This window comes from Arabidopsis lyrata (genome assembly GCF_000004255.2).
Source record: "Arabidopsis lyrata subsp. lyrata unplaced genomic scaffold ARALYscaffold_1, whole genome shotgun sequence".
In the NCBI taxonomy this organism is placed as follows: domain Eukaryota; kingdom Viridiplantae; phylum Streptophyta; class Magnoliopsida; order Brassicales; family Brassicaceae; genus Arabidopsis; species Arabidopsis lyrata.
The window spans coordinates 27666-54724 of NW_003302555.1; the positions used below are offsets into that span (position 1 = coordinate 27666).

The window sequence follows — 27059 nt, forward strand, 5'->3', positions numbered from 1 at the left end:
CCCTAACAAAAACATATATTCATAGCATAAAATTCATAAATAAAAGGTAGAACATCACATAGCTTTTTCTTCAAAGCCAACACATCTCTCTTTGTAGCCGAATTACTCTCCAGTTTGGTATATACTCAAATTTTCCAATGACTTCCTTCTCGAACCTGGAGCGTTTTTGCTTTGCCGGATATTTTTAGGATATGGCTCTTATGTATCTCTTGTGAGTCACTTGATATGTTGTTTAGGTAAAACTTTTGGTTTGAAAGAGAATGATCTACGACAAGCATAATCGGTTATTTGTTATATATGTGGCCATGTTCATATTGCTCTCTCCACAAGCAATTTTCCAGTTTTGTAGCATTCGATATTTAAATTTAAAAGCTTCAATACGTTGTATACATGTGTATGTATGTACATATATGAATTATTCTCAGTTGCACATAGTGGTTTCTAAGGGATAGATACTTGCTCTCTGTAATCCTCTCATTTTTAGTACCTATCTTCAGTGTTTACTTTGCTAAGAGCTTCTTGATAGGCATACATCTTTGCAATCTCAGATCAATATACTACAAATACATATACGATACAGTTAAGAAAATGATATTTCTCTTACAACTTTTTATATGGGTTTTATAAACAAGAGATCAACTGAAGGGTTACGCAGCGACCAATGGCGAAGGTAGAGACAAAGATACTACAATAGGGACGATAAATATGACACGATATATACAAAAGAGATGCCTGTTTCTATACCATTGAAATTTTACGTACATAACTACTTCAAAGAGCAAGATGACTTACTTGATAGGTAAGAGATATGGTAAGAGATTACATTTTTCAATTATTTGTTTCCAACTACGAAAAACTCCAGTGACATACAATCTAAAAGCATGAATATGTCATAAAATCAAGAATACAACAAAAACCAGGAAGATGGGCCCAAATTAAAGTCCGAAACTGGACGTGGGGAACCCACAGACAGTGGCGGTCGGAGCATTACAAATATGAAAGAAACGAGGAAGCGTGAATATGTCATAAAACCAAGAGTACTACAAAACCAAGAAGATGTGCTCAAAGAACGAAACTGGACGTGGGAACCCACAGACAGTGGCGGTCGTGGCATTACAAATATGAAAGAAACGAGTAAGCATGAATATGTCATAAAATCAAGAGTACGACAAAACAAAGAAGATGGGCCTAAAGACCGAAACTGGACGTGGGGAGCCCACAGACAGTGGCGGTCGGGGCGTTGCTAATATGAAAGAAACGAGTAAGCATGAATATGTCATAAAATCAAGAGTACGACAAAACAAAGAAGATGGGCCTAAAGACCGAGACTGGACGTGGGAACCCATGGACAGTGGCGGTCGGGACGTTGCTAATATATTGTTGGTTTAAATATATAGATTTTTTATATTTAATTCTATTATATATATCAAGATATAAACACTATAATTGTTTGTGATTCAAAAACACTATTAATTGTTGATTACTAATAATATATATCAAAAGTTATAGCGTTTTACCATAATTCTATATTAATGTCGTTATAAAAATTAGACTCTTGACAAAATTAATTCAATAAATATCCCTAACTTGATAACCCTAAATATTAATTATTAATTCTGGTCTTAATCAACATACAACCCCGCGCTGGGCGCGGGGACCTCCCCTAGTACTTATATATATGCAATACACATGTTTATATATGTATATAGATAATTAGAATCTACTCTTAACACTTAAGAGTGAAATAGTCATCTTTGTTATTTTGGATTGGATTTAGTATTTAAATGTCATGTTTGATGTTCTATTCTCTTTATTTGATCATTTGAGTATGTAAAGTGATTTTAAACTTCGGGTATTACCCAAACCGACCCGAACCCGACAATACCCGAACCGGACCGGAACCAAAATCATAGAAATATCCGAATGGACCATAAATTCATTACCCATTCAATCCGAACCCGAACGGGTTTTACCCGAACCCGAACGGGTTACCCATATGCCCAGGCCTAGATATAATGAAGAACTTGAAGCGTGATAAGGGTGAAGATGCTGTTAAAGGTCAAGCGGTGAAGAATCAGAAGGTGCGACCTTGTTCTACGGTTTGTGAAGTAGCCTTACTAGAAATCAGTTGCAGTTGTATATTCCTATTTTATGTTAATGAAGTTAATCTAGAGGTAATTTTTGTGCTCTATGTGAAGGCTCTTTGGGATAAAACTCTGGAGTTCAGATTCTTACTTCAGAAAGCATTTGATCGTTCTAACAGATTGCCACAGGTAAGCTATGCTCTTCTCCTCTTCTATTTATTGTTGTTTGCTTCATCATGCTTATGACACAAGGTAGTCCTTTTCAGGAGCCTGTGAAATCGTATTTTTGTTCGGAAGATGAGGATGTCTCAACAGCATATACAGATCTAGTTACTTCATCTAAGAAGACATTAGATTTCCCTCTTGGAGTTGCAAGAGGTATGTATGCATAGGCTTGATTCAGTAACTGTATACTGTCTCTTAGTGTTTTGTCTCTCTGCCACCTTTGTTTACTCTTATTATCCAAATATTGATTTCTGCAGGCTTTGTTTGAGAAGAACCCCTCGGTTGATCAACAAGTGAATGGTATGCCATATTTAACAGAAAACAGAATTATTATAACTATAAGCGAGGGTCAATATAACATCTCTTTTTTTCTTTTTTTTTTTCTATCTGGTCAGGAACAGCTAGTGCAGAATCCAATAAATCAGATGCAGAAGATAGCGATGAATGGCAGCGAATATCTGACTTGCAGAAAAGGTATTGTTCTGCTTAAACTTCTGTCCAAGCAAAAAAATTCTGTTTAGTAAAAACATGACTGACTTCATTTGGAGACCAGTCCCAATAACCATTTATGTTTCATTGTTAACACAAAATTGGTCTTTGCTATGTAGAATGTCTGTGTTCCGAAACAAGGCTGTGGACAAATGGCAGAGAAGAACACAAGTTACAACTGGTGCAGCTGCTATTAAAGGAAAGCTCCACGCCTTTAACCAGGTATAGACAACAAACCCCGAAGATGATTTTCCTCTTATACAGCTGGGTATGAATCAGGAATCTAACTTTGAATTAATTTTCAAAACCAGAACGTTAGTGAACAGGTTGCTTCCTACATGAGGGATCCAAGTAGAATGATTAAACAAATGCAACAATCAAGATCTACTGTTGCTGTTTTTGGAATTGTAAGTTTTGGCTTTAATAATAAAAGCTTAAAGCATCTAAGGTGGCCTTGGTGGTCAATACATCAGCTTCTCTACAGTTTGTTCTGACTTTAAAATTTACACATCCACAGGTCCCTCGGGAGGCCATAGAACCAATTCCAGAGGTATAATCACGGTTTTCTCTAACCAAGCTAGAGAGTACCAAATCATTTTACGTATCAGTCTTATTGTGATTATCTTGATGCCCATTCTCTAACATGTGTGTACTCTTTCTTGTTCAGGAAAAACAACAGGAAGGAGACCCTGAACTTGTGGAAGATGCTGAGTTCTATAGGCAGTTACTAAAGGAGTTTCTTGAGACCATCGATCCAGCTTCCCCTAGCGATAATCAAGTGTTTTTTTTTGCTTGTGTTGAAAATCAAGTGTAAAGAGTCTTATGGTATTCTGAAATCTCAATCTTTTGCCACTGGCAGAGGCGGCTTTCTACGAGATGAAGAAGTTTCAGACGAAGAAGAGGAAAATTGTGGATCGACGTGCCTCTAAGAGCAGAAAGATCAGGTAAATAAAACTCACATAGTTTCAACTCTTGGAGGTCTAATTCTCTCTTTTGAAACATGCCTTGTAAAAAAACGAAACAGGTATAATGTTCATGAGAAGATTGTCAACTTCATGGCTCCACGACCAGCAAAGATTCCTCCAAACACTGCGGATTTGCTCAAGAATCTCTTCGGTCTCAAGACCAGAAACGTTCAGTCTGAAGCGTAATACAAACCGCAATTTTGAAACGCAGCAATAGAGATCTACTTTATTTTTGTGTGTTGTAATACTGTCGACATCGTTTCTTATTGAAAGCCAGATTTGAAAAGCAACGAGTTATTACGTCCTCGTCTTCAACATTTATAGTCACTTTGAACTTTGAACTTGTGTACAAATTTATTTAAATCCGATGTTCCTGGAGAAAGATGACCGAAGAATCTAAAGATTCCAATAAAGAATACGTACAATCGTATGTAGATACTCTCTGCTTGATCTTGAGCTTCCAGAAGAGAAGAGGAAACTAAACGAAGACGAGATCGTAAGTTTATGCTCTGAGTTTCTCAACGCCGGCCAGCAACGTTACAATAAACTTGTAAACTCTTAATGATCTAATAATGGCTACTGATCTAATGGTTGTGGTTTGTGGTTTTAGTTTTCCAAAAATCTATTTTATACACATTCAAGAGTTTGATAAAAAAATATATAGTTTTCCTAAAAAGTAGGGAATCTAGTTGTAACTTCAATTTTCTGCTAGAAGCCTACTACAACTGGAAGAAAGTGTACAATGTGGGTGAATGATAATAACAGGAGTAGGTGTAACATTTGTGGAATGTTTCTGGATACACCAAAAAGAGTTTTAAACAAAGAAGAGGCGAGGCCGAAAATTAAGTGATGAAAGGAGGTTAGTTAAAGCAGCTTTGGGTAAAGAGAGATAAGCGTGAAGCCATATATATTGACAATTGGGATGGTGTATTGTTTTTAGAAAACGAGTCAGCATTTGATATCCTGTACTGTATTGCATTGCGTTCAAGCTCATGGATGATAAAGTGGCCGGCTCACAATGCGGGCTTCCTACATGGATTTTAACGTAGGCTTCGTCCCTCCTCCCTATATCTTGACTTTAAAAGATGGATGAGCAACTGATCAGCGACTGACGTTTGTTTGGCAGACGGTGCTAAAATTGACAAGGCATCAACTGGAGATCGAGAGAGCTTCTACTGGAAGATGTGACCCGAGTTCTTATAACCTCCTACTTAGTCCTTAGTTCTCAGAGGGTCTCACTTGCTATACTTCAAAATTGTATATTTTTTCTTGGTTTGTAGAAGACAATCCCAATCGAAAGAAAAGATTACAGTTCCAACTTAAATATAGATGTGCATCAAAAGTACCAACATCTGGGAACCACAAAACGATCTCCTTGGTTGCACGATCCATGAGTCATTCCGATGGAAATTGCAAAGTTGCCTCGGATGCATGGTTCCAGCCAGGTGGTTTTGTGGCTCCAATGATGTTTGAAACAACAGCCTCGGAGACAACAAAAAAGTTGCAGCCCTAAACTTGTGAAAGAAGAATGAATTTTAAACTTCGGCTATTATTGGGCCTCCGCTCATTATTATTTCAAGGCCCAATAACTGAATCTCCTCCTCTCGTCTTCTTCTCTCTCTCGCTGCTCTTCCTCCCACAGATCGAAACCATGAATCCTGAGTAGTAAGTTCCTTTCTCATTCGGCACATACTTGGGTCGAAATTATCTCTGTTATATATGATTCTCTGCGATTACATCTAGAAACCTAGGGTTTAATTAGCGTCACTTTCTGTTTTGGGATTTGCAGCGACTATCTTTTCAAGCTCCTGCTTATCGGGGATTCTGGCGTAGGCAAGTCTTGTCTTCTTTTGAGATTTTCTGTAAGTTTTTTTCTTTCTCAGAGATCAAACACTGTAGCTTTTCTACATTTGCTCATGTGGCTTTGAATAACTCATGTTTGTTGTTCTGCTTCAGGATGATTCTTATGTAGAAAGTTACATTAGCACTATTGGAGTCGATTTTGTAAGTTCATGTTTTTTTGTTTCTTGTGGCTGATGATGCCGAGGCTTTGATCTGACCTTTTTATATCTCTTCTTCAGAAAATTAGGACTGTGGAGCAAGATGGGAAAACGATTAAGCTCCAAATTGTATGTAACTCTTTTTACTGCTGTGTAAACGATACAAACTTGTTAAGTTTATAGCTCTACGTATCTTTCCCTTAATTATATCTCCCGTCTTCATATCATATGAATCATATGATATAGCACACATTTCAACCAAGGTTGCTGTTCTAGCTTCTTATTTAACTACTCTCAGTGGTGACCTTATATTTACTTGTCCCTCTTCACTTATTTTCAGTGGGACACTGCTGGTCAAGAACGGTTCAGGACTATCACTAGCAGTTACTACCGTGGGGCACATGGAATTATTGTAAGCTACCCCTTATCTAGGTTTCTCTCTGTTGGTTTCTTCCCTTGACTCTTTAGTTGATTTCCTAACTTAGTTCTTGAACCTGGTAGATTGTCTACGATGTCACAGATCAAGAAAGCTTCAATAATGTCAAGCAATGGTTGAGTGAAATTGATCGTTATGCTAGTGACAACGTGAACAAACTCCTGGTCGGAAACAAGTCTGATCTTACTGAAAACAGAGACGTTCCTTATGAAACGGCCAAGGTATATGCCACTTGAACCCATTCTTTCTTTTCCGACTCTCCTTCTCAAGTTTTGAAAGTTATCAAACTGTAAAGCTAATATTGCTTTCCTGATTATTCTGAAATATTACTAGGCTTTTGCCGATGAAATTGGGATTCCTTTTATGGAGACTAGTGCAAAAGATGCTACAAACGTAGAACAGGCTTTCATGGCAATGTCTGCATCCATCAAAGAGAGGTATTTATCCTACTTCATCCTTTATAAGTAACTGCAGTTAATATGCTCATAAGACTCATTAGACCTGATAGAACTTTTGTGAAGCCATCATCTCATTTTTTAAGTGTTTATATAGATCTCAGCAAGTGATCACTGTGTAAGTGAGCTTGCAGTGAAATAACTAAATGACTGTGTTGCTTAAAACATGTATCGGAAAGGGAAATAAATGGAACTTTTCGAGCAGACTGATGTTGACCTTGCAGTGTTCAAATTGAAAATTCAAGTAGAAGCTTTATTTTTCGTTGTAGTTAATCAATTTAAAGAGTGTGCGTTTGTGTGATATATGAGAGAAATTGATCTGTGGTTTGGATGCAGAATGGCAAGCCAACCAGCTGGGAATAATGCAAGACCGCCGACAGTGCAGATCAGAGGACAACCTATGGCTCAGAAGAACGGCTGCTGCTCAACTTGATTGAATTGACCAGCCTAGCAATATCCTTTCCAATCTTAGAACAAGTGTTCCTTCTTTTGACTAGGCTCCAATTCACTTGTACTTGGTTGTGTCTTGTCTGTAATTAAGCTCCCTTGGTTGGTTATTATTCTGTTTTCCACGTTTCCTATTTGGTTTACCTCATGATGAGGTCCTCATCCTTGGCAACTATCTCTTCCCAACATTATTGTTTTTCATTGCTGCCTTTAGTGGTTTTCTGTGGGTATTTGCTTAACAATATTCAACCCTTGTATGACTCGATTTAATACCCACTTTTTTTCTTTTTCTTTCCTATTATCAAATGTGCTCATCCATCATTGACAACAAATTTTGTCACAGGAAATTGAATATGTATAATCAAATTTTGTTTTTTTTTTTTTTATTGATTGAGACTTGAAAGAATCCAATATCGAGAAAGTATAGTCACCAGTGATAATTCGATCTTTGATAGAGATGCAAGTGTTCCACAACACTCTCCTGGGAAGTCTCAAATGCGCCCTCATCCACCTGATTGCATCGTTCAATGTTAGAAGCTGCAAGTTTGACAGATGCTCTTCTGAGGTTTAGGAAAGTTTCCTTACAAACAACACCCAAAAAGCCATGAACAAGTACTTACCCAAACAAGAAGAGAAGGCTTCCTTTGCCCCTTTGCTTGCAAAGCTTATATGCTTTGATGTAATCCGAATGCACACACGAATACAATTGATTAAATCATTTCCGTTTAACAGAGTCTCTGCTCATATTCATACGAGTAGGTATAACATCCGAAAATACATTACATACATACATGCATATATCCATCCGCATTCTGCACAAACAGAGAGTTGGGTGAACAAAATTTACTGTTGGTTGCGGCGAACGAGGCGTTCCAAATGGTGGAACTGAGCCTTCAAGGCAGCGTGGTCTTGTCGCATCCTCTGCAAACGATCCTCAACCATCATAATCTCTTCCCTCAGGAAATGCATTCTCTTCTCCAACCACCCCAAACTCTCCCCATTTCCACTGTACTCGTCGTACCTCTCATGATACTCCACTTGCCCCCCTCCTCCTCTCTTCAGTAGCACCACTATCGTCACCTGTCCACACTTCCACCTTATTATTAGCTTCTTTTCTCTCTCTCTCTCTCTATCTCTCTTTCACCACCAATTTATCCAAAAAACACATACCTGCATCAGTAAGATTACTGCAAACGCTAATACTATAACCTGCCTTGTCCCGCTTTGCCTCTTCAAAAATGATGTCAGATTCACCCATGCTTCCTTTAAGCTTTTTTTCACTACCCCTTCTCCCACCATTTCCACCTTCCCCTCCTCTTCACATTCAGATACTCTTTCTTCCTTTGCTGCTAGCGGTGCACCATCCTCAATCAACTTATTCCCTGTAGAATATGGTTTCAGCCAGCTTTCTTCACGGAAAAAGCTTCTATTAATCACCAGTCAACAACACTAACCTTCTTGGTTCTCCAGCTTCTTCTGCTTCAACAGTTCATGTGCCTTTAAAGATAATAATAAATAAGTATATATAGAAACTTGATTAAATTCCTGCAGAAACTGAAAGAAACAAAATGTTGACCCTATGGCCCCTGATCAAGTACCATTCTTATCCAATGTGCATAAGCTTCTCTACATTCTTCCAAAGTAGACTGCACTATTTTCCCTGTAAGAACTCATAGACGTCAAGCCAGATTCAACAACCATCAAATTCAACAAAGCTGAAACATTTCCAAATCTATAAGAACGAGATTCCGCAGCAAACACTCTTGAACTATTAGTTGAATTTCTTCATTGATTGGAGGCAAGGTGAAAAAAATCAAGGACAAAGAAGAGTAAATTAGGCTTAACAAACCTTTCCACACTGTTCTTTTAGCGAAGGCCACATTGACATAAACATCCAATATACAACCTTCTATCGAGTCTCTGCAATCTCTTTTCAAGTCCCAGACTCCCTGGAATCAGCCAAAGGTTAAAATTTTCACAGGTAACACACATCAACCAGCAAAATACTGATCGCATTTGATGTAAATTTCCCCCTACCTCTACCGTAAAATAATCTGCATAAGGCACATCGCTGATCTCCTGTGATGTTTCAATAACCAGATGGCTAGTAAAGGAAATTACAATATTAGACAACAGAGGATAAGCATGCATGAGTTCGGACTAGCTTTGCTTTGACGATCTAGAATAAAACCAAAAAACAATAGAAAATTTCTATACCTATCTCTGTACATCCGAAATTTCTGTGACTCCTGGCAGCCACCAAACTTTGCACCTTTAAACGAAAGCCGAGAGTCATGCATACACATATTTGATATAAACCATAATCTAGTACTGTTTATCTATAGGAAAGAAGAATATTACCAAAATAAATTTTTATCGGATGTTGAAATGATACATTGCGGGTGTGTCCAAGCTTTTCATGAGGTTGCCAAGAGGTACACCTAAACTCTGCAAGTATAAAGATCTCTTCTGGTTAAAAAAACACTGACAAAGAGAGAGAAATCATACGAAAACAGCTAAACACAGGAGCAAAATAATTCCATCACTTATAGCTTTACCTTTGTCTCCACAATTTTTATGGAAAGATTCAACAAAATTGACAGCACCATCTGAAAAAAACAATCTAAAGAACTCTTCTACTGGAATCTGCAAACATAAACTAAACTCTATTTAGGTACATATGAAACTTCTGCATCCAGTTAATGTTTATATTCTCATAAATTTGAATGAGAATGGTTCCATAATTTCGTCAAGCTGATAAGACAAAGAACGTGACATTACCGAAAACTTTGCCTCTGCTACCTTTGTAAAATCAGATGACACTGCATGCAAGGAACACAAAATTTGTGTGGTGATTACAAATGAGAAGAAGAAAAGAGATCACAATAACCAAAAGAAATAGATGAGAGATCATGTACGCATAAACGAAATAACCGGTTCAGTAACATAGGATCTCCATACTGAGTGCAAGCTTGTTGGGATAAACTGAGAACTAGTGCAACTTGTGAAGTACCATCAAAAGACAAGAACATAAAAGGCTAAGCTACCCCATTCCGATAGGCCTTATATAGAAAAACCATTAAGAGACCGTTTCCCCCACTGACCATTTAAATTTGAAACAATTTATATTGCAAAGAAAACAAGCTAAAAGATAGACACATAATGACATGCACCTAGAAACAGCAAGAAGTTAACTGATCGTCCACTTTAAAGGAACCAGCACTTCGGTCTAAAGTTAGGAGAAACCCAAGCGTTTGCATTGTTAATACTCTTTACCAACAGGTTACCCCAGCAAAAAAAAAACCGTTGAATTTACTGAAAACACTAGCATTCACATCCTCAAACAGTTGACTTGAAAAAGAGAATCTACCACACTACCCAAACCCACCAAAAAGAACTAAGGCAAAAGCGAGGAAGGAGTTTAACTACATTTAGGTGCATCTATATCTTCAGGTTTCCAGTTGAAATTATTGGCCGCCACGACATCTACATCTGGTTCTGCATGCCGTTGAACGGATGAAGGTGGAAGGCCATTCTGACTAATGACAGGAAGACTGGAAATGCCGGAAAGATGAAGATTTTCATCCCTGAGAAGGAAATATAGTGAGGGATAAAGCAGTAAGAAACAGAAAGAAGGAAGACCATATGGAAGAGAAAAACGTACCGCAATGGAATATCTAGTTCATTGGCCAAATCCATGGAACTGAGTGCCCTTTTAACAAGTCCATCATTTACCTGGTTTTGGGACTCAGATAAAAAATCCTGAAGAGATAAGCTAGGAAAGATGAGCAAAAAGGAGCTGGAAAGGAGGCTGAAGCAGTAAATAAGAGTGTGTATGCACCTGCTGTTCGGTCACCTGAATCTCGCCTTGTGCTTTGACAGGACTACCATATTCCAACCATCCATCATGGATAAGCTTGAAAGCTTCATCACGGGAAAGAAATGATGCAAAAAAGTACTGCGAGAGAATGCGGTACAAAGATGAGCAACCAAAATCGAGTTCAGACAATGAATAAACAGCAAGAGCGAAGTTGAGGTACCTTCTTCCCTCCAGCTAAAATCTCAATGGCATTAGGAAAAATACCAGCAGTCTTTGCTCGTTTAACACAAGATATATCCGCAAATGGAATAATTTTCTGCAACAAGAGTTCCGATCAATATTGAATTGTTAAAAAAAAAAAAAAAAAAAAGTGAGTGGAGGACAGCAAGTATGGTACCTTGGTCTCATAACCAAAGATGTTGGAGTAAAAGCAGATATAATGGATGAAGAGGTACATATGACCCTGCAACAGAGGAAGGAATTGATTACAAGATTTGTTAGTATTGAAAAAGATCCAACTCCCCAAAGAGAGATAAAAAAAAAGTACCTGCATAAGAATACTCTCCTGACAAGCACAGTTAAAATCTTGAACAAGGATCTACACAAATTCGGAAGAAATGGTGTCAGAATTTCTGTGGAGAAGAAGTTCTGTGGAATTCAAGACAGAGGCAATACTTACTTCGTCAGCTGGAAGCCGAAATAATTGCCGATACTCTTCACTCTTCGATATGACTTCAGACTTATAACGAGTAAGAAGAAATCCAGATCATAAACAAGGAGCAAGTTTAGATCGAAGAAGAAAGAATTCGTCAGATACCTACCTGATTGTCCCCACCACGACTGGGGCTCGGAGAAGAACTGGAAGGGTCATGGCGATCAGGTGATCCCTCGGGGGACGATGGTGGGAGATCGGAAACGACCTCCGGAGACGCAGACGACTCAACCTTCATGGTTCCCCGAGGAAGGTCGACGCTCCCCGAAACGGAAGCAGTAGAAAGCATCGCCATGTTAGAGAGAGAGAGAGAAAGGGGAAAGTGTTGTTGTTGCTGTTTGGCGGTGCGACGTACGATGTCAACGTCAACGGCCATTAAGTCAAAAACGATCGGTCTCTTTGGGCTCACTTTTTTGGCCCATTTCTTACCCCTTGTATTCAATTTGGCGGGCCACCGGTGGCCCATTAGTTAGGTGCCGTTTCTGCTTATGCAATTAATGAGAAAGTGTGTCTCCGCAAATAAGGGAAACCACTGGACTTTGATAATGATTTATAACTCTTCACGGTCAAGTTAATCAATCCTCAAATTTTAAAGAGAAGCACTTGGAAATTTACATGATACACTAATGAGAGCTTAACTAAAAAAAAAAAAACTTGGCCATAATCAGTTGATGGAGTAGGAACGAGAACAGACAGTCTGTAGGGATTCAGTGAAGAGACATGAGAAGCTGGTCAAGGCCTGGAATACATTGGGCAGGCCGGTTTGCAGATTGTTGAGAGTCATAGCTCGTGTCACCTCCACAGCCTTCACGTGTCTCATTACCTCATCCTCCACCTGCCTCTGACATGCCGCCAGCTCACATTTCTTCTCAGAAAGCGGGTCCCGTGCGTCCAACACCTCCGGTCCAGGGCCTATCCCAACCGTCGAGTAAGCCTGGTAGTACTTCCTCTCTATGCTCCTTAGTGAGGATGCTTTCTTCTCCAGCTCCTTTCCTGCACTCTCCGTGCGTTTCTTCATCTTCACCTCTTCCGCCTGCTTTATTGATATGACATGGACCACGTTTACAAAGCTCTTTATGGCTTCTGACGCCACTGTGTCAGGCACCCGTTCCAGGCTCTGCTTCCACTCCTCGCACAAGGCAAATGACTCTGGCCGCTCTTTCTTTGGGTCTTCGTTGCTCAGGGGAACAAGACTGAGCTTGAACCAGGCGTGGAGAGAGCATATGAACTCCCTCTGGAATTTGATGATGCGACAGAAGCTCAAATGCCACAAGGAGACAGCTGACTCTAGGTCCCGCGTCACCTGCCGGTGTACCTCTGATGTTGACTCACCTTTCTCTGTATGATTGATCAGGCCACGGACTTGTTGCACGATGTTGTTCTGGATTTCGTGGTACTCGTGCATTGACTTCCACATGTACATTAATCTGCATTTCAAGTGACACATGGTGGTTAGAGACACATACAAATCCTCTCTAGTTTTACTTGGAACTTGCCTACAAAACCCCCCACTGGCAGAACAGCAATGGTTTGGTATTTCAGATGTCTAATTAGAGTTCACATGAGTCTGCAGAAGCATATATAAACAAGCCTAGACCAAGGCAGCGTGGCCTTCAATCACATAACTCAGCCTAATTCGCACATCTGACCCTTATCTGTGATTGGTTTTGATATGTTTACAAACCGAACCAGCCCTCAAGGGACAAAAAAAGACTGACCCGTGGCAGAGTTCAACAAGTTGAGGGACAAGGTCAGTGTCCCGGAGGCGGAGGATGGCATTAGACGTGGTCAAAACAGCTTCTGAAGAAACAATGATGAGTGATTGCAATCTGGTTATGGAAGTTTTAGTCTTGTCTAGCTTGGATTCATCGCCTCCCTTGTACTCCTGACTCTGCAGCGCAGACAGCTTCTTCTCGTGCTCAATCTTAACTCCTTCCCTTGCCTATATTTGAATTCATAAGGTTATTTATGAGGAGTTACCGTTGGTAAGCTGAAAACCAGAAACAAAAACAGGAAATGTACCTTGACATCCTCATAAAGCTTCTTCTCCCAAGCGAGGAGTCGGTCTAGAGTGGAGCAGAGGCTCTTGAGGCCGCCATGTTCATCATTCAGGGTAGATGCATCGAGCTTGTATTTGACTGCCAATGGGGGTTTTGAGGTCCAGCTTGCGCTCAAGTTGCTGAGCACACTGCTTGAATGATACACCGTCTCTGCAGACAACAGATATAGAGAGTAAGAGAATGAGATGGTGTTTCAATGCATCATCATCTACAGCTAGTTAGTAGAGTGTGAGAAGTAGACTACTTACTCCTCAGCTTGCTGAAGCTGCGGTCGAGCTCAGCCCGGCCGATCTCAAGCATGGCGGAGACCTGGTCCCCAGCGGAGGCAGCCTTGTCGAAGTAGTCTTGAACGGCGTCGAGGATCTCCTTCAAATTCTTGTGCCTTACCACCAATTTGGTCTTGTAGCAGTCGGAAGAAGTGGTAACATGGTCAGAGTTGTCTTTGCCATTTGGGTCTTGCTCTTGTTTCACAGGCTCTTCTTCTTCAATACCGGATCTGGAAACGTGGGTTCCGGCCTCCCCATCTCCGTCGGACGAAGAGGTGGCAGTGAAACGGTCGTGGTCGTCGCCCCACTCGCTGCAGTGAACTTCCTCGGCGTCATCTCTCCGGGAGTGGAAGTAATCGTGGTCGGATCTCACAGTTTCGGCGTCGTAGTCGGAAGGAGGACGGTGCTTCTGGTTCTGGCGAGCTTTGCGTTCGAAGAACTCAGAGTCGGGAGGAGAGGGAGGGTAGAAATTCTCCCAGTTCCAGACAGAGGAAGCTTGAGAAGGAGAGCGAGAGTAGGTAGAGTTCTGGTGAGCAGTGGGATAGAAAGAGGTGGCCGGAGAGGAAGAAGGAGAGGAGTCGGAGAGAATGTGGGGAAGCCTCCTAGGCTTAGGCTTGCTGCGGATGGGCGGAGGGGGCTTTGTGGAATGGGAAGAAGGGACACGTGGCGCGGCCTGGCTAGAGGAAGGGCGGAGAAAAACAGCGGGAGTGTTCTCGGAGACGGAGAGGGGCTCGCCGGAGGCGAAGGAGGAGAGGGCAGAGCCGGTGAGACGAAGGGAGCGGCAGTAGTCAGAGTGAGCGGCGGCGAGATGGTGACGAGCGTAGACGGCGTCCTTCATAAGACGGCGCCGCTCCTTGCAGCGACGGACAGCATCCTCACTGTCGAGCTTGGAGGCCGTGCATCCCATGGCCAACAACAACACACACTCTCTCTCTCTCTGTCTTTTTGATTTTTTTTTTCCGCTTTTTTCAAAAACTTTTTTGTGTTTTCATTAAAAGACAAATTTTTCACCACCGAAAGAAGAAGAAAAAAAAGGAAACAGACAACCTTCAGAGCGTTTCTTGACCGAGGTTTCTTTCTTTGTACAAAGACGCATAGGAAAAGTTTCAAAAGTGGAAAGCTTGCTTATTTGTTGGTGCTACCAAGACATATTAGTAGAGAGCATAGCCCAACGATTTAAAAAAAAACCGGAAAGGGAGGCCCGGCCCACATATCTCGAGACCATGGGCCTAAACTAAATTCAAAGCACAGAATTCACACGTGCATCAACTGACAACATTTCTTATGCAGACAAGACAAAGTTCGTGTTTCCTTGGTTTTCTTCTGCTCAGCAGCACCCAAAGAAAGGCCTCTTCTAACTTTTGTGCAATCAATCACCATCCCCGTCTCTATAACCAACCCATCATCATTCCTTACAAATTAGCTAAAGCAAGCACTATCAGATTCTACCCACCACCAGGGGTTTGTTTTCCTCCAACTGTATTAAACTAACGTACCAGTTGCAATACAAACCCTCCTCTTTTTTTCAAGGTGATGATGCTGATGAGCTACTCATTCTTTCACCGCCCCCTTCTTTTGTGAAACCAAAATCTCCAAATATTCCCTGCATTTTTTTAATCAAAAAAAAAAAAAACAGTCCAGAATCTTCTTTATCAACCTCATCATATATTCTTACTGTCTTAGGAAACTAAAAAGCACAATGACTTGTAGATACTTGAGCATGTCTCATGTACGTACCATTGCGTCATTGACAGCATATGTGACACAGTAATGTTCCTGTTGAAAACAAAACCGTTAAAGAACGCTCAACTGGCTTACCCACAAACACTATCAAACTACCTACACACTAGAACAAGATCTGACGCATGCATCATTGAAAATATATAATGGATACCGTTGATATTCAACACAAATCATCTTTTGGTCTTTTTTTTACTTTCCCATCCATACATACATACAAAGGTGCAAAATCAAGTTAATAAGGTGGAGACAGACTTGCCTGCATCATGTGCCACTCTTCAAATTCGTCAAACAACTCCAATCGCTCGATCCTAGAAACACGACATTCTCATTAAAGATAGATTCCAAGAGAAGTAGGCTTTCTAATGAAAGCTCATGAATTGAAGAAACAAGAGAGCCAAAACAGGATATAGGAAGAGGTTCATCTAAAAACAATGGAAAGCTCAAAAGTCAAAACATATCTTAGATATTTCTTGACAGAGGGAACTTTTCCAAAAGTGTTCAGACCAGAGACTAGGTATGAATAACATAACGCTCTTACACAATTTTAACAAAAGTACAGCACTGACCTGCGTTTTTCTTGAGTATCAACAAAACTACCATACACTTTTAGCATGTCCCAGGCAACAGCTCTCTGTAACACCAGAACAAAGAAAAGGGTAAAGATATTAGAGTCCATATATCATAAATTATACTTGAAAGTTAGCCCTGCTTTAATCAGACATGCACATTGTTCAAGCTACAACCAGCCATCAAGACCAAAATGAAAGACTGAAAAGTGCATTTGGTACTTCAAACCAGAAATGGTTTGAATGTCAATATAATGCCACGATGATAACCTTTGACACATCACAAACGACAGAATTATACAAGAAATGGACCGTGCCCTGGAATCGAATTTTAGCAAGCATGTTTTTGTTAGATGACTTTGCACTCCAATTCTTCCTTATTTGCATTTAAAATTTAACGCATGTCAAACTGTTTGGTAATGCAAGATTACAGGCATGATAACGCATATCAGATTGCATTAAAAATTATCATAATATTCTAACTGCAAAACAAACCTGCCATCCATTATCAAGAAACAATCTCTCCTTTGCAAGTAAAGTTGGTGATGCATCAATGCTTAAGAGTGCACATCCCCGACTCTGAAGCACAGAAACACAGTTAAGCTTTCAGAACAAGCTTAAATGAAGGTAATTGATCAGTACAACATGAACCCATGTGGTAATACCAGAATATTTAAAAGTCTTACTAGTATCCATAGATTGACAAAAATCTCAACAAGTTATCTTTACTCATAAAGATGTCGCTGCAACTAGAGTAGTAGAGTACACATTCTTACCTCCAAATTTCTAATCATTTGATGTCCAAATGCATCATCTGGATGGATCTGCAAACAGAAACCCAGCGAGTTATACACATAAGCAGTAAGATTTGTATCTGCAATATTATGCAGACAAGGAAAATCACAGTTGAGCTAAATATGCCAGAAAACCTGCTCATATAAGAAAAATACTGCAGTTGAAAACGTTTTTGACGCCCAATTGACGATGGCACGGCTTGAATCGGGGTCCAGATATATCAAAACACATTCTGCAATAATAAATGTCGGCAGACTGCTAATGATATTAGGGATCAAGTAGGTCTATCACAAGTCAGTATCTGTTACGGTGTTACCAAAATCTTTAACCCCGATAGAAACAGAGGGTTGAGGGTTGAAGATATATGTCATAAGAGTGTGTAAAATAAATAAAAATCATTGATGCATACCTTGGATCCATATCTGCAAAGGAAATAACATCACTTAATTTTGGTATATCGCGCAGGTCAACTGGAAGTAACTTGTAATGATCACTGAGCACTTGTCCTTTCTCTGCAGAGATAAACAGCACAACGAGGTGGATTGCATTACTAACGGTACAAAGTAAAAGTGGGTTGCATTAGTAGCTTGTACAAGCAGACAGAATGACGATGAAGAAAAATATCAGCAATAGCTGGAGTGAAGCAGCTGAAATGCATCATAATGAAAAGGATCATTCTACATTCTACATCTTACCAATTGAAATAGATGCATTGGGTCCTAGTTTGTCCCTGAGTTGGGAGGAGTTTTCTATAACAGCAGCCTTCTTGCTTGTGACCTATAGTCAAGAAGCAAATAAAAATGATGGATACTTTGTTCAGCACTGATCCAGTAAAATGCAATGAGTAAATGGAGAGTACCTCCTTAAAGTCAAGTTCCACATAGAGATTGGGCCCTTTCCCCTCATCCTACAAAAATAAGGAGCCGAATTGCAAGTAAATAGGAGGAATGGAGAATCAGGTAAAAAGGAGAAAAAAGAAAGACGCACCAGCAACTGAAAATACGTAGTATCAAAGCCAGCTCCGAGTGAGAGTATCTGTGTCTTGGCATTATTAGTACCGCATTCGAGAAACTGAGACATAAGCTTTCGGAAGGCAGCCCAACGGGAAAAGTAACCTAGGAAAGGCAAAGCAGTAGAGTCGGTTAGGCAGCTCGTCTGGCGGAACAAAGGTAGGCAGGCTTACCTCGATTAATGATGGGAGATCGTCGAACAGGTCTTTTCACAAAGAGATGAACATAGTCGTCTTTCATATATCCCTTTTTGACACAAGACCTTCAAAATGCATAACGCAAATCAGCAACTGATCTATATATATATATATTTGATGCGAAAACAAAACAAGTAAGGAAGAGGTAGCGTACAATTTACTGGCGGATGCATCGTCGTTAGTAGCCTGAATCGCCGCTCTGTTGCTGCGAGATTCTGCCATCGTCGTCCAAGGAAGAAATTCTCCAAGTTGCTCTGATCCATTCCCCGGGATCGTTTCTAATCTTTCTCTTAGTAGGCCTTGGCCCATTAAGTTGAATTTCCTTTTTTATTAAAAGACACGTCGGTCACATCTAAAAAAAAAAAAAAGTTAAATACTATAAAAGAGTACAGAAAAAGAGAAAAGTTAGAAGAAAGAAATCGGATTTTCCAGAAAACCCTAAACCACCGGGAATCGATTCGGAAGATGGATATCGAGCAGAAGCAAGCCGAGATCATTGATCAGCTCGTCAAGCGAGCTTCTACTTGCAAACCCGAGGCTCTCGGTCCTCTCATCATCGAAGCCACATCGCATCCTTCTCTCTTCGCCTTCTCCGAGATTTTGGCTCTACCCACTGTTGCCCAGGTTCTATTATATGCTTTGATTTCCACGATCTAGGGCTTTACATGTCTGTTCGTATATGTGGGAATCATAGATCATAAAATCATAGTATTAGGTTATTCGTAATTGGTCTCTTAAACAATAATGCATTGTGCAGCTTCAAGGAACCACAGATTCTGTGTACCTGGATGTGCTACGCTTGTTTGCCCATGGCACCTGGGGTGACTACAAATGTATGACTCCTCCAACCTTTGATATTTCTATTCGTTTTCCCTGCCATATTCTCCTCTAACTTGATTTCATCCAAACACTAGGCAATGCTTCCCGTATTCCTCAGTTGTCCCCTGACCAAATTCTCAAGCTAAAGCAGCTCACTGTGCTCACCCTTGCTGAGTCTAACAAGGTGGTATATTTCTTCTGTTTCATGATTTCTATCTACTCTCTTCCATTATCTATTTGTAAGACTCCCCTGTTTTTCTTACTGAATGTCTTTCCCCATAGGTTTTGCCCTATGATACACTCATGGTCGAGTTAGATGTTACCAATGTTCGCCAACTCGAGGACTTTCTTATCAATGAATGCATGTACGCGGTGAGTACTCTAAGCAATTTTCTTCCCAGAGTACTCTCTATTTTAAATTTACCAGCAAGTTGCACAGACAACTAACTGTGACAATGCATGCTGCTGATTTTTTTTTTACAATTTTTCAGGGTATAGTTAGAGGAAAACTGGATCAGTTAAAAAGATGTTTTGAGGTGTGTTTTGTGCCTCATCTTCCTATTTAACCATTGTGCTTTGTTTGTAAACCTAAGAGCCCCCCTTTAAACATCATATATCTTGCAACCATGCAGGTTCCGTTTGCAGCTGGTAGGGATCTAAGGCCAGGACAACTAGGGAATATGTTAGACACATTGTCCAGCTGGTAGTTTTCTTCTACCCTTAGTTCCAGGATTTTTTGCCTTCTATATCTAATTAAAAGAACTTGTACGTGATCTTAGAATATATGGCTAATGATTTACCTTCACGACCTACTCTTAAGTTCTATGTGAAATGTCCTTCTTCTTGAAAGAGTCCGTACGTTACCTTAATTGTGAATCTGTTAATGTGTTGGCGCAAATTGATGTGTAGGTTGAACACGTCAGAGAATCTGCTCATTTCAATTCAAGACAAGATCAAATGGGCGGACAGTATGAGTGAGATGGACAAAAAACATCGTAAGGAAGCAGAAGAAGGGGTGGAAGAAGTGAAGAAGTCTCTGTCCATGAAGGTCAGTGGTACATATGATGCGCTTGGAGGCCTAAGGGCTTCATTATTCCCAACTAATTATTTTATGTAACTATTTATGGTTACATTCTTTCTTGGTTACTTTCTTGTAACCATGAGTTTGAGTCCAGTCAGCTATTCTGTCTTATATTTCTTCAGAGAATTGTAGTGGGTTTCTTATTAATAGTTTAGGTCTATGTAAGGTGGAGGGGAGAGACTTCATAAAGAAATCTCTCAAGGTCTTTGAGCTTTCCAAGTCCAGCCCTGTCTCATAGATTAAAAAAGTAATGTTTCTGAATAACAAGCGAAACTTTGGCAGGTTTTTTGAACAATTCGTGGTGTGACAAGAAATCTTACATTTTGGATCTAAACATTTGTTATGAAGTTTTTTATTAAAAAAAAAAAACAAAGAAAGCAATCATAAACGGCTGTTTCGTTAAATTTTAGTGAAGTGTAAAAGTTAGAGGAAATTAAGTGGTTGGAATGTAGTACTTGGTTATTATCTGATTGTGGAATGAAATGGAACAAGGTTCATTTGGTTTGATGTGTCTGAAATGTGATTGGGAAGGGTGGTGGTCGATGTAGTCTTACTTACATTGTGGACAGGGGGATGTTGACATCAGAGGGAATAAGGAGATGTTTGGGGAACCTAGTGGAGTGATGGACTACGAAGAAGATGGGATCCGACCAAAGAGGTAACGAACATTAAATATGGGCTATATGATACAAAGCCTGTTTAAGTATGAGATGAGATGATATAACATGCTCACACACTCAACTTTGGAATGCAGGAGGAGGCATCCGGTAACAAGGTAGAGGAGCGAGCGAGAGCAAATGGTCAGTGTGGACTGACATTCCATTTACCGAGAGTAGATTATGATGATTTTGATGGCGGATCTTTCAACTTGTATAAAATCCTCTGTTCTCTCTCACAATGACCCCTTGTTATGTTTGTTTTCCCTCTCTCAGTAGCAAATTGACTTCTTATTATATTAAAAAAGGCCTTGAATCTAGTAATTCAGTAATCAGTAGTCTGAGCAAAGCTAGGCGCTGGGCTCATATGGAATGATACAGATATTATGTCAGTGTTCCGTCTTTTGACCACTAGCCATCACCTTGGCCCCTCGCATCTTGAAACCTGCTTAGTCCTAGACAGCTGCTACCTTGGCGGTACTGTAAGTGCCGAGCCAAATCCTGGCTCCATGCTTTTTGGCTCCATTGATCTCTCAGCAACATATTTTCCCACCGGCCTTCTCCTCACTCTGAAGCTGTACTCTCCGATTCATCATCATCCAGTAGATGTCGGTGAATTGAATCCAGAATAGATGATCTGAGATACGATAACCCTGCATTTTGGCGTTTGATGTGCTGCGAAGTGCAAAAGCCTTATTTTAGTCATGTTTCTTCTCTATCTATTACTTTATAGAAACAAATCAACAAGGCAAGACAAGAATCTTGCTTCCATGAGTACAACATGACTTTTTAAACTATTTATGCCCTGGAATAATTATGACCTTGATGATGGTGATTAAAGCTATGATGGACCAAGCTTTGGTGGATAGGTTGACCAAGCTATGATGGACCAAGCAAGAAACATAAAGAGTATCCTTGGGTATGTTTTGACTTTTGAGTGAAAAAAACGATAAGAGAGTCATCTTAACACAATTACCCATTGTAAATGAAGATATCAATGTTTTTGTACAAGGGATACAAGTACATTTGCCTCAAAATGAGTATCACATCTCTACTTTTCACTTGCCACCAGAGTCTGAAACTTAACAGACTTTGATGTTGACACCAAGACTCTGCAACTGATCAACAAGGACTTGTCTCCTTGGTGATTTAAGCCATAAGCATGAGATCCTTGCCAATGCAGCTTGGCTTGCAAACTGGACCTTGCAAGCCAAACTCAGCTCTGGCAACACATCCACGCATGAAGCATCACCACCTATGTTTCGAGGCTCATCATACCCAGCCAGATCTGACTCTGTTACCACCACCACCGACCCATCATCGAACAATGACAACACCTCTTTCTCAGCCTCGCTTCCTAAGCTTCTTCGCTTCACAATTACGTTGCTTTCTTTTGCCTTCCTTCCCATTCTGGAACTGCAGAACTCCTTCACAGCCTGCCGTTCAAAATATATGAATTAGCAACTGCGGTAACAAAGCAACCACACTAATTTGTAAAGATGCAGCTATGGGGATGGATATTGAAAGCGCACCTTCCACTGAGCCGAAGCAAGTAAGACCCGCGGCCTTATGGACCGAATGTACTCATATGCACACTCTGGTGTCATTTCCCTGTATTTCACCTATCGGGTAAATGGGTACACAAGTAAGAAAATGGTATCCTTGATAAAAGTAAACTAGTAACCCTATAATAGAATGGTTGAGGATAGATGGATGGCCAACCAGGTAACAGATCACAATGGTTGTACTGCGTCCGCGACCAGCCTTGCAGTGAACATAAGTAGTCTTGCCACTTGACGCATTCTCTTCGCAAAATAATAGGAGGAGCAAATGAGGGATCATGCAATACAAGTTTGAATTTTCAATCAAGAGAAATGGGACCATGTAACTTACTGTGAATAAAATCAACAGCTTGGCAAATATCACTGACTAATGGAGCAAAGAGATAATCTCTGGTGGGAATCACTAGATGGTTGATACCATGAGCCTACAAGGTGTAGGAAATCGAATTAGAGCATGTCATTTAGATAATGAATGATTGGTGATGATGAGAATGGAACATACATGATAGAGAGATGAGGGAACCAAAGTCTCAAAAGGCTCGTTGAGGGTAACAACGCCATAAACACCAAGTTCCTTGAGAAGTGGAACATGAGTGGGGAAAGGCACAGCACCAAGCAATACATACTGATAACACAACAGAGCTTAGGAGCCAGAAAGGAACACACACAAAAGAATATTGTATGGAAGAAAGTGTTTTTACCTCATCGACAAGATCCCACCATCGGAATTCAGACTGAACCATGTTCCGGAGAACGTTGTAGAGCAATGTTGGGTAGAAAAGGGCGCGACCGCCAGCTCCAACAAGAGCACGTTTCGCATTCCAAACACCTAAATCAATACTTGTGGTACTACTACAACTAGTACATGACACAATCCCTATCGATTTCTCACACTCCCTTTGGCTAATAACCTCTTCGCCGTCCTCCTTCAATTCTTCGATGTACATGTTCAAAGGAACAAACTTTCCAGTAAGAAAAAAAAAAAACCCCGATTCCTTGAGAAAAGCTAAGAAGTCGATCAAAGAAATGGGTAAACCCTAGAAATCCTTTTTTTTTTTAGTCCCCAGGAAAACGAAAGACCCCAATTCGATTCGCAAAAATGATTTCACTCTGTGAATTTGTAAAATACGAAAACTTTGGAGATTGCAACAAAAAAACTAATCTGAAGCTGGTGGGATGGATTTGGTCTTCTTCGCTAATTCAAAAAGGTAAATTTCTCTCTTGTTCAAATTTGCAATCTGTCTTTTTCTCCAATTATTTCCATTTTCCTGGTGGACATTTTACCGGATTATAAATTTTTTTTTTTTTCATTATATAATACAAAGGTGGAATACATTTTTGGGATGCGTTTTTTGAAATCCAAAAGCCGGCGGAAAATAAAGAAATCCTTAAAAACTAAAGTCAAGAAGTAAAACCCGATACACGGGAAACACAAAAAAATATACTAAAGTCAAGAAGTAAAGCTCTCAAAATCACCAAAAAAAAAGAACCGACGGCGCCAAAAACTGCAGAGCGAGGAGACATAAGTAGTGGTTGTGAAGGAACATCTTCGCACGACTAAAATCCAAATCAGGAGTTTTGCTTCCGTGTAATCTCTGATACCACAAGAGCACTGCTGCGTTCAAAAACATCTGAAGGTTAGGACGAACCGCCAACGCTTGTAGTAAACCCGATAGTAACAAACACAAAACCCGAAACTTAACAAAATCATCACTCGACATGCCTACATTACCAACCAACCCAGTCTGACTCCTACTAGTTCCACCATTATCACTTCTCTTCACCAAAATCTCAGCCAACGGATGAATCCAAAGCAACAAAGTGAACATCGATACGATAGAGAATCATCCTACCGAACCATCCACAAGAAATGATAGACAAATTACTCCTAATCTGATCAGTCCCAACCAAAAACGACCTTGCACTTCTCCCATCAGGCATATAAAGGAATCCACTGATACAAGCCATCGAAAACGATATCACAATACAGCAAAACGCATCAACAAATTCCAATTGAAAATCAAATCCTTTAGGAAAAATACCAGCACTGATAATAATCCCAAACACAAACCCTAAAACACCAAAAAATCAAACTTGAAGTTCTTCGAAGCAGATCTCTCAATCCAAATCTTCCCCAAAGCAACGAAAACCTTACACAAAGCTATAAACCCAAGAACAATCAGAAACATCAATCCATTACCCAAAACTCCATGACTATCCTCTACACCGAAGTAATTATGAAGAAGAAAGCAAGAAACAGCTAAGAACAATAACACGAAAATCGAATTGTACTTAGTGAAATACATTCGAGATCTGAGATGATCTTCAACGAGCTTAATTCGAAAGATCTGAGCATTGCTTTCGTCGAATTCGGATTTATCTTTGGATTTCTTCTTCTAACTTTAACATTGGACTTTGGATCATCGGTACTAGATGGTCATTGAGATTTGGTTGAGATTTTGGTTGGATATAGGTACAGAGACAGATGATTGAGATTTTGACGAATGAGAGGATTAGGGTTAAGAAGAGAGATAATAGGAATTGAAGTGTGAGATTCCTGTAAGCTCCAAGAAGCTCAAGCATTCTTCTTTTCTCTTTTTTTCACTCTCTTCTGGTCGAAGAAGAAGAGAATCTGATTTTGTTTGGAATGTTCGTACTTTCAAACGCCCAATGGGCTTTAATTGGTCTTAGTTGTCTATATCTCTGATAATAGATACTGGAAAATGTTGGACCTTTGTATAAGCCCAAGCCCTTGTCTAATTTTTTTTATAGTGAATCGACGATTTCTTCCGACTACTTAAATCCGCCATGAACACCAATTTAGGTAAGTCTATAACCATGTCACTTTTGATTGCCGAAGAGAAGAGGAAATAAGAACTTGAAAATAAAAAAGAAACACAAATAGTTCACACAAAAAAGACACAGGTGATCGAAATCACATGAATGATTCAACATGCAACTTTGTTCTGTATTTATATATGTCAAGGTATCCATCGATATTATCCTTAGAGCCGCATCGTTTCCTTAATACCGTGATAAAACCTATTTTTAGCTCTACACGGCACATGGAATTTGTTAAGAGAGTGATATTGGTTAGACACAAAATCAAATCAATTATAATCAAACATAAGCAAGTAACTACAAAAAACAAAAAAAAAAATTAATAAATAAAGCATTGATCATTCGAATATAGTAGATTTGATGACACATTAATCGATATAGTCAAATATTTTCATAAAAATTTTCGAGGCTTTAAGGTACTACGGGTGGACAACCTCACGGCGAATCTGAAAGATTTCTACCCTTGTAACTTTTAATTGACCAAGAGAAGATTGTTCCAATAAGCAGCTTCGGAGAAAAGGTTGTTGGGTGCGCAATGGGTTGCTGATTAACCTCCCTGGACTGGGAAGGTCGATAACAATAACTGCTTTTCTCTCTTTTATAGTATGGCAGGACCTCAAGAAAATAATCTCCCTAACATCCATCAAAGGACAAAGTCCTTGAATTTCAGCCTTGATATGTCAAAAACAAAAAAAAAACAAAAAATTGAATAAATAAGAACAGAAAATAATCTTGTGTGTGTTTAAGAGGTTTCTTCATACCTCCACTTGTGTATGTAGAGTACGTTCATTGATATTAGGAGGATCACCATCAGACAATACCATTGAAGCCTAAGCAACTATGGACGGGAAAAGATCTTTCCATTACTCTTACCATGAAATAGAAAAAAGATAGGTTAGTGTGTGATGAAGTTGTTACACCTAATGTTTGCCAACATTAAATCAGTAATTTCATTATAAAATTATACATCAAATAACCATAGTATAAAAACATAATGGTGGTGAATGATATACTAAATATTTACATTTTTAAAATTGATTACTATATTCTACTGTGTTTTCGGAAAATAATTTCAGTATATACATATACGGTTTATAAATAAATATATATAACTACAAAATAAATATCAGTAATCTATTAATAAGCTTTTAGCGTTTTATGAAAGTTTTGAGAAACACTATTTAGCTTCAATATATGCTTTCGTTATTATAACATCATTCAACTATCATGTTGTTGTACTATTTATTTTAGTTATCTAAGACAAAAAATGAGCTCCTGAACCCATTAAATTGCTTCTCTAATGTTTTCATTCCTTAACTACGAGTTGTTAGTTAACAACAAAATTATTAAAAATAATATAAATAAATAAAGAGTGAAACCTCAAAAGTTAAAAAATTGGAGCAGGTTGCCGATAGTTCATTTAATAATTAATATCGTTTAGACACGGTCATGTGTTTTAGTTTTTTTTTCATTTTATAAAAAAATTGAATATGGAGACAACCCCTCAAATAGAATCTGAGTAGAAAAAATCACTAAGAGAGCCAAATAAAATTTCATCCTATATGCTCTACATATTTTATGATATACCAATTTTTTGTGCGATTGGTATATGACCCGATCAACTTTGTAATCCGTCCGTTCTTGCTTCTGGAGTTAGGAGTGGATTCGATTTGAAGTCGGAGTAAAGTTTTCAACTGGATCAAGCAGATAGTAGGAGCTTAAAAGGTACGAAGTGTCCTATAGTTTAGAATATGGTGTAATAAACTTTTTAAAAGCTAATAATTTACGAAATACCTTTTTATCGGGGTATAGAGGCTTTTACAATACAAG

At 39.4% G+C, this 27059-nt stretch overlaps 7 protein-coding genes and 1 pseudogene across 10 annotated transcripts; 3 read left to right on the forward strand and 5 right to left on the reverse strand.

The window, feature by feature from the left end:
- The first annotated feature begins 1987 nt into the window (after nucleotides 1-1987).
- Nucleotides 1988-4197, forward strand: LOC9325396 (protein AATF). Its single transcript, XM_021010869.1, is given in 12 exon segments — nucleotides 1988-2081; nucleotides 2199-2273; nucleotides 2351-2440; nucleotides 2442-2462; nucleotides 2567-2609; nucleotides 2705-2783; nucleotides 2918-3020; nucleotides 3110-3205; nucleotides 3316-3348; nucleotides 3466-3565; nucleotides 3658-3742; nucleotides 3823-4197. Coding segments are annotated over 12 exon segments (918 nt in total). The 5' UTR covers nucleotides 1988-2015; the 3' UTR covers nucleotides 3950-4197.
- A 1130-nt stretch (nucleotides 4198-5327) lies between these two features.
- On the forward strand, nucleotides 5328-7407 carry LOC9325397 (ras-related protein RABD2a). The gene is made up of 8 exons (XM_002889287.2): nucleotides 5328-5428; nucleotides 5553-5625; nucleotides 5720-5767; nucleotides 5845-5892; nucleotides 6104-6175; nucleotides 6265-6420; nucleotides 6533-6636; nucleotides 6991-7407. Exons 1-8 carry the CDS (start codon nucleotides 5415-5417, stop codon nucleotides 7085-7087), a joined length of 612 nt encoding a protein of 203 aa, XP_002889333.1. The 5' UTR covers nucleotides 5328-5414; the 3' UTR covers nucleotides 7088-7407.
- Nucleotides 7408-7779: 372 nt separating this feature from the next.
- Nucleotides 7780-11993, reverse strand: LOC9325398 (protein VASCULAR ASSOCIATED DEATH 1, chloroplastic). 2 transcript variants are annotated; one of them, XM_021013190.1, is made up of 18 exons: nucleotides 11743-11992; nucleotides 11601-11660; nucleotides 11469-11519; nucleotides 11319-11384; nucleotides 11142-11237; nucleotides 10943-11059; nucleotides 10766-10863; nucleotides 10531-10688; nucleotides 9883-9923; nucleotides 9660-9747; nucleotides 9463-9549; nucleotides 9319-9373; nucleotides 9139-9205; nucleotides 8951-9050; nucleotides 8700-8761; nucleotides 8556-8598; nucleotides 8272-8483; nucleotides 7780-8181 (listed from the first exon to the last, which is right to left on the reverse strand). In XM_021013190.1, the coding sequence occupies exons 1-18, from the start codon at nucleotides 11926-11928 to the stop codon at nucleotides 7945-7947; spliced, it is 1824 nt and encodes a 607-aa protein (XP_020868849.1). In that variant the 5' UTR covers nucleotides 11929-11992; the 3' UTR covers nucleotides 7780-7944. The 2 variants fall into 2 exon arrangements, with proteins under 2 accessions (XP_020868849.1, XP_002892024.1); XM_002891978.2 differs by having other exon boundaries at nucleotides 7782-8181; nucleotides 10766-10836; nucleotides 11743-11993.
- A 178-nt stretch (nucleotides 11994-12171) lies between these two features.
- On the reverse strand, nucleotides 12172-14969 carry LOC9328087. Its single transcript, XM_021013189.1, has 4 exons — nucleotides 13942-14969; nucleotides 13656-13843; nucleotides 13352-13575; nucleotides 12172-13060 (listed from the first exon to the last, which is right to left on the reverse strand). The coding sequence occupies exons 1-4, from the start codon at nucleotides 14864-14866 to the stop codon at nucleotides 12298-12300; spliced, it is 2100 nt and encodes a 699-aa protein (XP_020868848.1). The 5' UTR covers nucleotides 14867-14969; the 3' UTR covers nucleotides 12172-12297.
- A 46-nt stretch (nucleotides 14970-15015) lies between these two features.
- On the reverse strand, nucleotides 15016-18546 carry LOC9328088 (leucine carboxyl methyltransferase 1). 2 transcript variants are annotated; one of them, XM_021013191.1, is made up of 14 exons: nucleotides 18425-18546; nucleotides 18247-18335; nucleotides 18051-18178; nucleotides 17923-17970; nucleotides 17759-17840; nucleotides 17473-17575; nucleotides 17198-17318; nucleotides 17045-17092; nucleotides 16764-16847; nucleotides 16269-16333; nucleotides 15959-16010; nucleotides 15697-15735; nucleotides 15456-15562; nucleotides 15016-15382 (listed from the first exon to the last, which is right to left on the reverse strand). In XM_021013191.1, the coding sequence occupies exons 1-13, from the start codon at nucleotides 18490-18492 to the stop codon at nucleotides 15485-15487; spliced, it is 1005 nt and encodes a 334-aa protein (XP_020868850.1). In that variant the 5' UTR covers nucleotides 18493-18546; the 3' UTR covers nucleotides 15016-15382; nucleotides 15456-15484. The 2 variants fall into 2 exon arrangements, with proteins under 2 accessions (XP_020868850.1, XP_002892026.1); XM_002891980.2 differs by having other exon boundaries at nucleotides 15016-15562.
- Nucleotides 18547-18659: 113 nt separating this feature from the next.
- On the forward strand, nucleotides 18660-21150 carry LOC9328089 (COP9 signalosome complex subunit 7). Of its 2 annotated transcripts, none has more exons than XR_002329415.1 (9): nucleotides 18660-18894; nucleotides 19028-19103; nucleotides 19185-19273; nucleotides 19372-19461; nucleotides 19581-19625; nucleotides 19722-19792; nucleotides 19999-20137; nucleotides 20757-20828; nucleotides 20925-20946. XR_002329415.1 is itself a non-coding variant. In XM_021013192.1 (9 exons), the coding sequence occupies exons 1-9, from the start codon at nucleotides 18736-18738 to the stop codon at nucleotides 20947-20949; spliced, it is 783 nt and encodes a 260-aa protein (XP_020868851.1). In that variant the 5' UTR covers nucleotides 18660-18735; the 3' UTR covers nucleotides 20950-21150. The 2 variants fall into 2 exon arrangements, 1 of the variants encoding a protein (XP_020868851.1); XM_021013192.1 differs by having other exon boundaries at nucleotides 20740-20828; nucleotides 20925-21150.
- Nucleotides 21151-21769: 619 nt separating this feature from the next.
- Nucleotides 21770-23594, reverse strand: LOC9325400 (putative dual specificity protein phosphatase DSP8). The gene is made up of 6 exons (XM_002891981.2): nucleotides 23090-23594; nucleotides 22891-23013; nucleotides 22720-22813; nucleotides 22549-22631; nucleotides 22359-22448; nucleotides 21770-22262 (listed from the first exon to the last, which is right to left on the reverse strand). Exons 1-6 carry the CDS (start codon nucleotides 23333-23335, stop codon nucleotides 21909-21911), a joined length of 990 nt encoding a protein of 329 aa, XP_002892027.1. The 5' UTR covers nucleotides 23336-23594; the 3' UTR covers nucleotides 21770-21908.
- An 82-nt stretch (nucleotides 23595-23676) lies between these two features.
- On the reverse strand, nucleotides 23677-25058 carry LOC9328090 (annotated as a pseudogene).
- Nucleotides 25059-27059: the final 2001 nt, after the last annotated feature.

What these genes read in the sequence shown, in the direction of transcription:
- LOC9325397 (XM_002889287.2), top strand. An exon ending in GCACTATTGGAGTCGATTTT is followed by an intron (nt 5,768 to 5,844) that starts GTAAGTTCATGT and finishes TCTCTTCTTCAG; the next exon opens with AAAATTAGGACTGTGGAGCA. An exon ending in GTGGGGCACATGGAATTATT is followed by an intron (nt 6,176 to 6,264) that starts GTAAGCTACCCC and finishes TGAACCTGGTAG; the next exon opens with ATTGTCTACGATGTCACAGA.
- LOC9325398 (XM_021013190.1), bottom strand. Translation starts at nt 11,928, where the DNA reads ATGGCGATGCTTTCTACTGCTTCCGTTTCGGGGAGCGTCGACCTTCCT. An exon ending in TAGCAGAGGCAAAGTTTTCG is followed by an intron (nt 9,748 to 9,882) that starts GTAATGTCACGT and finishes TTATGTTTGCAG; the next exon opens with ATTCCAGTAGAAGAGTTCTT. An exon ending in TCCGATAAAAATTTATTTTG is followed by an intron (nt 9,374 to 9,462) that starts GTAATATTCTTC and finishes TTTCGTTTAAAG; the next exon opens with GTGCAAAGTTTGGTGGCTGC.
- LOC9325400 (XM_002891981.2), bottom strand. Translation starts at nt 23,335, where the DNA reads ATGTACATCGAAGAATTGAAGGAGGACGGCGAAGAGGTTATTAGCCAA. An exon ending in AGCTGTTGATTTTATTCACA is followed by an intron (nt 22,632 to 22,719) that starts GTAAGTTACATG and finishes TATTTTGCGAAG; the next exon opens with AGAATGCGTCAAGTGGCAAG. An exon ending in CCATTGTGATCTGTTACCTG is followed by an intron (nt 22,449 to 22,548) that starts GTTGGCCATCCA and finishes TTTACCCGATAG; the next exon opens with GTGAAATACAGGGAAATGAC.
- LOC9328089 (XM_021013192.1), top strand. Translation starts at nt 18,736, where the DNA reads ATGGATATCGAGCAGAAGCAAGCCGAGATCATTGATCAGCTCGTCAAG. An exon ending in TCAATGAATGCATGTACGCG is followed by an intron (nt 19,462 to 19,580) that starts GTGAGTACTCTA and finishes ACAATTTTTCAG; the next exon opens with GGTATAGTTAGAGGAAAACT. An exon ending in TTAGACACATTGTCCAGCTG is followed by an intron (nt 19,793 to 19,998) that starts GTAGTTTTCTTC and finishes ATTGATGTGTAG; the next exon opens with GTTGAACACGTCAGAGAATC.
- LOC9328088 (XM_021013191.1), bottom strand. Translation starts at nt 18,492, where the DNA reads ATGGCAGAATCTCGCAGCAACAGAGCGGCGATTCAGGCTACTAACGAC. An exon ending in TTTGCAGATATGGATCCAAG is followed by an intron (nt 17,319 to 17,472) that starts GTATGCATCAAT and finishes TATCATTAGCAG; the next exon opens with TCTGCCGACATTTATTATTG. An exon ending in AAATGATTAGAAATTTGGAG is followed by an intron (nt 16,848 to 17,044) that starts GTAAGAATGTGT and finishes TCTGTGCTTCAG; the next exon opens with AGTCGGGGATGTGCACTCTT.
- LOC9328087 (XM_021013189.1), bottom strand. Translation starts at nt 14,866, where the DNA reads ATGGGATGCACGGCCTCCAAGCTCGACAGTGAGGATGCTGTCCGTCGC. An exon ending in CAGCTTCAGCAAGCTGAGGA is followed by an intron (nt 13,844 to 13,941) that starts GTAAGTAGTCTA and finishes TGTTGTCTGCAG; the next exon opens with AGACGGTGTATCATTCAAGC. An exon ending in AGCTTTATGAGGATGTCAAG is followed by an intron (nt 13,576 to 13,655) that starts GTACATTTCCTG and finishes ATTCAAATATAG; the next exon opens with GCAAGGGAAGGAGTTAAGAT.